This window comes from Phyllobates terribilis, unplaced genomic scaffold, assembly GCF_046119375.1.
Source record: "Phyllobates terribilis strain yellow unplaced genomic scaffold, ASM4611937v1 Scaffold_7__3_contigs__length_470593459, whole genome shotgun sequence".
NCBI classification, from domain to species: domain Eukaryota; kingdom Metazoa; phylum Chordata; class Amphibia; order Anura; family Dendrobatidae; genus Phyllobates; species Phyllobates terribilis.
In genome coordinates, this window is record NW_027362767.1 from 427,078,278 (window position 1) to 427,088,178 (window position 9,901).

General features: G+C 44.1%; 1 protein-coding gene across 1 annotated transcript; it reads left to right on the forward strand.

The window, feature by feature from the left end:
- The first annotated feature begins 4,549 nt into the window (after positions 1-4,549).
- On the forward strand, positions 4,550-9,698 carry PSMB9 (proteasome 20S subunit beta 9). Its single transcript, XM_073638034.1, has 6 exons — positions 4,550-4,719; positions 5,931-5,998; positions 6,079-6,210; positions 7,102-7,231; positions 8,345-8,486; positions 9,167-9,698. The coding sequence occupies exons 1-6, from the start codon at positions 4,669-4,671 to the stop codon at positions 9,292-9,294; spliced, it is 651 nt and encodes a 216-aa protein (XP_073494135.1). The 5' UTR covers positions 4,550-4,668; the 3' UTR covers positions 9,295-9,698.
- The last annotated feature ends 203 nt before the right edge of the window (positions 9,699-9,901 follow it).

Genomic DNA, 9,901 nt, shown 5'->3' on the forward strand with positions numbered 1-9,901 from the left:
AATTCTTGTTAGCGCTCTTTTACACGTCAGTGTCTCCGGTATGAGTGGTGACAGTTTCCACATGTACCGGAGACACTGACACACGCAGACCCATTAAAATCAATGGGTCTGTGCACATCTTCGTGTTTTTTCACGGACCGTGTGTCTGGGTGCTCCACACGGAGACAAGTCCGTTTTTTTTGTGGACACGCGGTCTGCAAAACGTACCTCACGGATGACATACATCCGTCGCCTGTATGCAGCAGAGCCACTCAGGCCAAGTGTTGCTTCTAGTCTCCCATGGAGACTATTGAAGCATGTAAAAAGTAAAAAAAATAGTTTTTAAAAATATTTAAAAAAATATATAAAAGTTTAAATCACCCCCATTTCGACCCATTCAAAATAAAATATTAATAAAAAAAAAACACTTTTCTTTTTTTTTTAGCAAACTTTGGATTTTTTTTTTTAACCACTTAAATAAAAAAGAACCTATAAATGTTTTGTATCTACGAACTCATAATGACCTGGAGAATAATAATGGCAGATGAGTTTTAGCATTCAGTGAACGTGGTAAAAAAAAAAAAAAAGAAAGAACAACAAGTACACGATATGGTAAAACCAATGGTGTTGTTCAAAAAGGGCTTAAATCACCCCCTTTCCCAATTATAAGATAAATAACAAAAAAAAAAAGTCTTGTCGTGTCTGATAAAGTAGAAATATATCAAAATATGAAATGATTTAGCCTGTAAAGTAAATGCTGAGAACATTTTTAGCAGTTACCCCACTTCCCCCCAAAATGCATAAAAAAGTGGTCAAAAACAGCACACCGGGACTGCAACACAGTTTTCCTGTAAAGTGCCAGAGAATACCAGACAGCAGATCGGTCATGACTATCGCTTTACAGGGAAGCATAACAATTCATAAACACTCCAAGAATATCCGGGGGTGAGCATAATACTTCGCCAGAAGGGCCTCTTATGGTAGGAATATATAAAGGTTTTTGTTGTGCCTTTGTAATCATAGCCAAAATATGACCCGCTCTCTCCCCTCCACGTAATAAGTCTGCTTAGAAAAAAAACGCTTGCTGTCCGCCACTGTAAATGTTGTTTTAATAGGCTCTAATTCTCTATTATTTGAAGAATCTGAAGGGTTTTGTACATGTTTAATTTCTGCCAACTGTCCCTCCCCCAATAGGAAGCTCTTGAATGTTTTAGAAGATGTCTTCACACCGTTAACTTCCTTAATTAATAAGCCCCTCAGAAAGGCCTTTGTGGCACCCCTGCGGGTTCAGTCGCCACAGAGGTACTGCATCTCAACCAGAGGTGTGGTACCCCACTCTCAGGTAAGGATGGAGTACCACCCGGGACCCACACACTTGCATCCATTACATCCCATTTTAGAGGGAAGGGCGAGATTGCTTCTAAGGGAGAGCACAGTCCCTGTCCCTGGCTGGAGGGTGGAACCATGTAGTGGGTGTGGGTGGAGGAAGATTAACAGGGGAGCACTTCAGCAGGAGTATAAAAGGGGAACCATCTTGAGAGTTCAGTCTGTTAGCTCAGTCTGAGGAGAAGAGTCAGAGGAGAGAGAGTTCAGAGCAGGAGCTCAGCAGGAGCTCTGCTCAGGAGGAGTGGAGGAAGAAGCAGGGCCTAGACTGAGAGGCCCAGGACAGACTGAGAGGAGAGAACGGGAGCAGAGAGAAGGCTCCAGAAGACAGAGGGGATCCCAGGGGCATGGTGAGTGCAGGAAGGCACCCGTAAGCCCGAATCTACATAGACGTGGAGGGATCAGGATGCAGGGGGGACCGGCCCCTAAACTAGTGGAGAACAACCAGGCTCAGCTAGAAAACCGGAGGTTGCAGTATTTTCACGGTGCTGCAGCCCACAGCCGCACCTACATCGCCGAAAAGGTGGCCGCATAGGGTCCAGGGGACTGCAGGTCGCCCGACAAGATCCGAGGTCACTGGCTTGGGACACTGGGAGTGAGGCGCAGGGCAGGAGGGTGAGAGCCAGCGCAAGGAAGACGACCGAGGAAGGCACATAGAACGGGGTCCCATTTAAGTACTCCTGAAATACCTGAGGGATTGCTGAACCCCTTCCTTGGTGAACGCAGGACGACGTGAGAGGTTACACTGGCACTGGTAACCTGGAGTCTGAACAACTGTGAGTAAACCTTTGAGAATGCACCCCACTGTGTCCTAGAATTATTGCTGTGCCATCACCAGCCCTGCACTACACAGCACCAACAACATCTACCTCAAGCATTCCCTGCCCTGGAGCTAAGCTCTGCCTGTGGAGAGCTGAACCAACTCTGCTGTGTCACCATCAGCTCCAGGGGACCTGCACCGCAGCAGCTGCCCCATATAGCCGCATACCACAGGTGGCGTCACGAATATTATATATATAAACACTTTATTCCTCTTTCTTCATTCCCCTGTTCAGACTCCAGGTTACCAACGCCAGTGTAACCTCCCACGTCGTCCTGCGTTCACCAAGGAAGGGATTCAACAATCCCTCAGGTATTTCAGGAGTACTTAAACGAGACCCTGTTCTATGTGCCTTCCTCGGTCGTCTTCCTTGCGCTGGCTCTCACCCTCCTGCCCTGCGCCTCACACCCAGTGTCCCAAGCCAGTGACCTCGGATCTTGTTGGGCGACCTGCTGTCCCCTGGACCCTATGCGGCCACCTTTTCGGCGATGTAGGTGCGGCTGTGGGCTGCAGCACCGTGAAAGTACTGCAACCTCCGGTTTCCTAGCTGAGCCTGGTTGTTCTCCATTAGTTTAGGGGCCGGTCCCCTCTGCGGCCTGATCCCTCTACGTCCGTGTAGATTCAGGCGCACGGGTGCCTTACCTTTCATGGCAATAAAGTGATCTTTTTAGCCATGAGAGTCATCACTGAGAAATAGATAAGGGTATACCAGAATAGCTAATCTCCATCGGTAGCGCTGGGCGAGATTGAGTATGACTAATAAGAACCACTCTAGATCTAAGATAAACCTAAACTCCCTGAGGGCCAGTTGTGCCTTCTTTACCCTCCAACATACACCAAATTTCGTCATTAATACTTTGGCCACTGCGATCGTGCCCTAATGGGTGTTCCCAAAGGGAACAGGGCCTAAGTCAAAATCTTAGATGTAACAGAGAGTCACAATGGGGATGGGGAACAAGCCACCTTCTAAATTCTCAATTGTTCTAAAGTAGTGAAACCTTACGTATATTCAACATTACTGACCAACAGTCATCCATGAGCCATAACAGCATGACGAAGAAGAAGTGAGGGTAAAGTGAAGAGTCCGAGTACACCAACTGCAGTCCAAGTCACAGCCAGGAAGGCCAGTGTTGAGCTGACCAAGAGGGGCACCACCTTCAAATATCCGGATATTGTTCCTATGCAGGAGGTTCTGCATATCATCCTTCTTGAGATGGATTGTGTCTAATAACTAGGTGTGCTGCTGCACATCTCGCCTTATTGGAAATAGGGTGTCCTCTAGTTCCTTAACCCTCTCCTCAAGGGCTATGATCGTCTCTGAGATACTACGTATATCTTAAGACTGAAATGTCCTCCTTAATTCCTCCCACCTGCAGCATCAGAGATGAAAGAGAGTTACTACAACCAGAAAGGCTTGCATGATATCTTTATGTGTGGGCTCTGTAGCTGCTTGTTGACATGTAGGAGAAATAGCATGGACTCCCTGGCTCATTTGTACCTCCTCATCCGGTTCAGACTCAGGCTGATCTGCAGTAAGTAGGGGGGAAAATGGATTTGAGTCTGGATGGATCCCTCTCACCATCCATCTAGTTTCTCCCCCTCCTGCTCTTGCAAATCTTTCTAACCTAGCCGCAACTTCCCTTTGATGCTCACCCACTCGGCTTGTCCTCGCCGCCGCGCTTGTCTCGGCGCCATTTTGTGGATTGCGTTCCTGGTGTTTCAGTGCTTTCCCTCTCTTCATGGTGGGATCCGTGCCGATAAAAAGGTTGTTTGCAGTGACATGGGATATGCAAGTAAGTATAACCGACTGTCGTATCAGTACCAAAGAGTGAAAAAAAGGGCAGCTTGAGGATCGTATAAGGATCTGCACACGGAGCTGATCACACCTGAGCAATGCATGCGACTAGTTTCTCCATACAGGAGGCATCTTGAAGATTCATCCCCAACAAAGGCTTTTGTACGAAGTATTAATTACTTTTGAGTAAGCGCGCTCAATACTTTTTCCTTGTGTCATATCTCATTATGACTCATGACTTAGTTTATGGACATCTATGGTTTGATTTCTTTGCCTGTGTGGATTGGATACGTTGGGTAAGAATTTCATGTCAATAGCAACTTTAGAAATATATTTACTTAGAAGATTGATGACGTGTTCAATACTTACTTCACCCGCTGTATATATACAGTGGCGCTAGAGTTCAAGTCCTCTTCCTCTCTGAAGAGACAATTTGCATATTTAAGAAGAAGTTTAAAATTTATTTTAGAAAAAAATATACGTTGATAATATTTCTCCAAATTGTATCTTCTTCCAGCATTGTAATCTGTGAATGCTGCTGGCGTGAACCTCTGGATGTGAGTCTTCTGCCTGGACCTGCCGGATCCTTCACACATCACAGAGTATAATGACACAGACGCCCTCAGAGCTGCGCTCACCAAGCTGAGACTGCTCCACACTTTCACTTTTACTTCAGTTTGCAGGAAGAAAGATGCCTTCTCTCGGGGGCCCGGGTAAAGCTTCTTACGAGGTGTCCACTGGGGTAAGAGTCTCGACATTTACCTAATAAGTGATTATAAAGACCCTGAAGGTGAAGAGGGAGCAGAGACAGGAGTGAATGTGCAGTACTGTACTGTACGGAGGGGCAGGAGCGCACAGGCGACAGACAGAAACACAGATAGGAGCTTGTCAGTGGGGTCATACATTGTGATCAATAATTCGGGACATATGAGACCACTGGGCTGGCTGCACATATTGACTGTCCACCTGGCACAGCCCTATACAGATGAGTAGAACCAAATTTCAGTCTCAGAAATTTCTGCAACAAAATCTGCAGCCGAATCTTCACATGTTGAGTATTTATTGCATATTTTCAACATGGATTTGTGTGAAAATTCACAATATAATATAGTACAAGCTGAAGGCAATGAGATTCCAACAGATCCTGCAATATGTCGATTCTCTCTGCGGAATTAATTGCTGATTTTAATCTTTGTGCTGCAAAGAGTGAAATAAATGTTCTGCAAAATCCACATGTAATATGTGCAGTGATAATGCTAAGCAAATCTTTTACGTGTGAACATACCTTGTGGCCATATGGCCGTATTTTCAGTCTGTGCTGTCCAGGTGATAATTTATTTATTTATTTTACTCACTTATATAGTGCCATTAATTCCACAGCGCTTTACAGACATTATCAGCACTGTCCCCATTGGGGCTCACAATTTATATTCCCTATCAGCATGTCTTTGGAGTGTGGGAGGAAACCGGAGAACCCGGAGGAAACCCACACAAACATGGGGAGAACATACAAACTCCTTGCAGATGTTGTCCTTGGTGGGACTTGAATCCAGGACCCCAGCGCTGCAAGGCTGCAATGCTAACCACTGAGCCACCGTGCTGTCCGAATGTGCTGATGTTCTAATTTACATGGGTGGTTTGGTTTTGCACATGGACCTCTATCCCCAATGGAAATAAATTGCAGCATGCACTAATCTGGTCCTATTTACAGATTGCATCTGTGTGCTGTACGTGTTTTTCACAGACCCATAGACTTGTAATGGCACTCTTCATCCACGATACCAGAAGAAAACAGACATGTGAATAACCCCATAAACTTTAATGGCGTGTTCTATCCGTATAAAAAAATGGACGCAACACGGATGTGTGAATGAAGATGTATGGTGTGGTTTTTTTTGTGACAGTTTTTCTCCATAGTGTGGGGCTTCACCAGATTACTTTGTGTCTTTCCAGACCACAATCATTGCGGTGGAGTTTGATGGAGGAGTCATCATTGGCTCGGACTCCCGGGTGTCCGCTGGGTGAGTCTACCTCCTCCGTGATTCTTTCATACGTCCTTGGTGTCTCAGACCCAGTTTATACTTTTCTCCTCTTTGTACAGAGAATCTGTGGTGAATCGAGTATTTAATAAACTGGCTCCGGTCCACGACAAGATCTTCTGCGCTCTGTCGGGCTCCGCTGCGGATGCCCAGGCCATGGCTGACATGGTGCATTACTACATGGAGGTGCACAGGTCAGTGCTCAAAGGGTGGACGTCAATTAACAAAACATTAGTGTCTATTTTTAATATAATTTGATAAGTTATTATTAAGTTTTGTACAAGATAGGACATTATTAATCCTCTAATTACCAGGTCCAGAAAAATACAGCTTTAGGGCTCGGTCTGATGCGCATATAATTGTTTGTGGGCTCTCCTTGTGCTCCATGGACTGCGCAGGGACCCCCGATGGCTAGTGTGTAAGGAAATATGGATGATTTATCATGTGGACCGATGGTCTGAGTGGAAAAAAAATTCAGTTTTACAGATCGGAATAATGCATGCAATGAGAGGTAGCTCCGACACACATTCGGATAAGCACACAGAGCTATTTTTTCCAATATGGCTGAACTCGGCCTTAATAAAAATGGGCATTACATCTAATGCCAGATAAAAGGAAGCTTCCGTGTATAGCGAACGCTTCCCCTTGCTATCGTCTGGTCCAGCTATGAGCAGGGAATAGCATTGTACGCCCTTGAAGAAAAGTTTGTATAGTCTAAACTGAGAGACTCCGCACTCCTCTTACATGGACCAGCCGGAGTAGTGGAGTGTCTCAGACTCCCAGAACACAGTGAGAATAGAGGAAGACGGCAGCCATTGTATGTACAAGGAAAGAGGACAGGGAATTAGAGGAACTGTGTCAGAAAAAGAATAAAAAAGAGGGTATGCAATATTTTACCTGGGTATTATGTATTTATTGTATGCATTATGTATTTATTGTAATATTTTTATTGTCTGGTGGAGGGTGACTTTAGTTATTCCAGATTTAGTTCTGCATTTCTGCCAATATCGATGATTTTAATATCTTTTATTTCTGTCCCTTATTTTGAGATTGATATATATTTTTTTGCACTTTTCCCAATACAGTGTAGAAATGGGAGCTCCGCCATTGGTGTTAGCTGCTGCAAACCTGGTGAAGGGGATCAGCTATAAGTACAAGGAGGAGATGTTGGCCCACCTCATTGTAGCCGGCTGGGACCGGAAGAATGGAGGACAGGTGAGGCAAAGCTAAGGATGGTGCAAGAGAAGACGCTTACACAAGTATGGCTACCTGGCTCAATATACAAGTGATTTCAACCATAGTAACAATTGTAGCTGCAGGGGCCAGAAGACAAGAAGTTAGAGGGCTGTTGTAAAGTTCAAAGGGTTATTCCGGTTTCACAGAATTAATTGCCTGTCCTTACAATAGACCATTAATATTAGATAAGAATCCCTGCACACATGTCGATCACTGTGATATGTCAAGTGATTACAAGTTCAAATAAAAGTAAAAAAACCCTGATAGATATTTTTATTTATGTACATTTAATAAATTTAAAATGATAAATGTTCATATACCAGAATGTAAATAAAATCCACAACATGAAAATAACAAACATATTTGGTATTGCCGCCTGTGTAACTGTCCAAACTAATAAAATGTCATATCAATTAGTCCAGACGTTTAAAGGCAAAATGAAAATCAAAATGGCAGAATTGCTGTTTTTTGTTTCCTTCACATCACAAAAAAATGGAATAAAAAGAGATCAGAAAGTCTTATGGACCCCAAAATGGTGACGGTAAAAATCAGCTTGTACTGTGAAAAAAACAACCCTCATACAGCTCTATCAAGTGAAAATAAATAAGTTATAGCTCTTAAAAAGTGAGGAGGAAAATTCAAAAGCAAAGAGGGGTCTGCTTGGATTCTGTCGCCTAAAAGCCTGCTCAAAGCTGGAGCCTACTCTGATAAGGAGGCCTCAGCCCAGGGTCAAACAACTGAGGAGTCAGCCCCCCACTGATCTGACATTGGTGGCCATCAATACTATGATCCCTTAAAACCTGTTTAGTGTACATTAGTGTTTGCCAACCTCATGTAGGAGTCACATGTAGCCTTGAGGCTGTGAGCTATTGGCAGAAGAATATACTATTGTTCATCAGAGCCACCAGGGATGTCAGAGCAATCCTGAAAGTTGAAGCCATTTTAGACACCACATCCCTTTCAGTCACAACTGTAGTGACCAAAGTCATCATTAGGTTGTGTATCTGATAATCTTTTTCCTTTTTAATATTCATTGTGACTCAACACAAAGCAAAAAATAATGAGTGATTGTAATAAATATCTGCTCCACAGGTCTTCGGGACGTTGGGTGGGATGATAACACGGCAACCCTTTGCCATCGGTGGCTCGGGCAGTACATACATATACGGTTATGTGGATTCTGCCTTTAAACCTGGCATGTCGAAGGAGCAGTGTGAAAAATTTGCTGTTGATGGTAAGAAAAGGAGCTAGAGATCATCACGTCAGTACTTTTACATCTAAAATAAAGTGCAAAAAAATGTTTAGTAGCCATAAAAACTCTCTGTCTAAGGCCACGGCTCCACTATCAGTATTTGGTCAGTATTCGGTCAGTATTTTTTCTCAGGAGTGGGAGCCAAAACCAGGTGAGGTACAATCAGAGAAAAGGTATAATAGAAACAAGTCTCCAATTCTGCATTTATCACCCACTCCTGGTTTTGGCTCCCACTCCTGAGAAAAAATACTGACCGAATACTGACCAAATACTGCTAGTGGGGCCGTGGCCTGAGGGCTTGTATCTTGGGTCTCCTCCACTCAAGCCTTGAAGCTACCATGTCTGAACCAGTCATCAAACCTCACCTGAGTCCTGAGATGAATGTCCAAAAACTGGGAGTAGCATTGGTGTCCATTGTGCTCATCATAGAGGGACTGACTGGCAGCTGAAAACCAGATGAGCTGTGACAACTGCTTGTGCACAATACTTCAGATTGTGAACCTCTCCGATGGGAAACTTCTCCTATGATGACCATGTGATGGGCTCTTTGGTTGCTTATGACTCACCAGGACGCTTATAAGGGAACCTGAAATGTAGAAGATTCTAATTTAATAAAAAAAACAATTCTGTGAGGATAACTCTGCTGTTCCCTTTCTTCACAGCGTTGTCCCTGGCCATGGGTAGAGATGGCTCCAGCGGAGGCGTCATCTATATGGTTACTGTCACAAAGGACGGGACAAAGGAGAATGTTATCAGTGGGGACAGCATTCCTCGCTTCTACGACCTGTAGTTATGTCATCCACAAATGTAAATAAATATTTTGGATAATCTATTTTTTTTAATAATTTCACGTTAATCTCTCATGTCCAGATATTCTTATCATCCTAATATTTTCTGCTGTTATCTATGGATTCAGTCAGGGTCATGTACTGAGCGTATGTCAAGCAGACTGTGACAAAGCATAACCAGACAGTCTTTAGAAACTCTGTACACAATAATACAGCAAACAGAAGACGTGGAGGAGTCAGAGCAGATGCAGACGCTTTCTCTCCTGCCATCTCTCCATACATTTCAGAATATCTTCTGCCTGTAAAGTTTTTATAAGTGTTAACCAATTACTTCTTGATCACTTCACTTACTGAAGTTTACAAGATCCATGTTCTGTATGCAATAAAGTTACAATCTTTCATTTGATCAGATTTTTTGCATTCTTCATCATGAAAAAAATTCCCGTAGTGACCATTGTCTGACGGTGACTGACTAGGCAAGTATTTTACGCAGTAGCGTAGCTACAGGGGGCGGTAGAGGGTGCAGTCACCCCGGGCCCCGTGCTCAGGGGGGGCCCACCACGGGGCGCCCACCCGGAGTCAGGCTACCCTCAACTATATCGGAGTGCA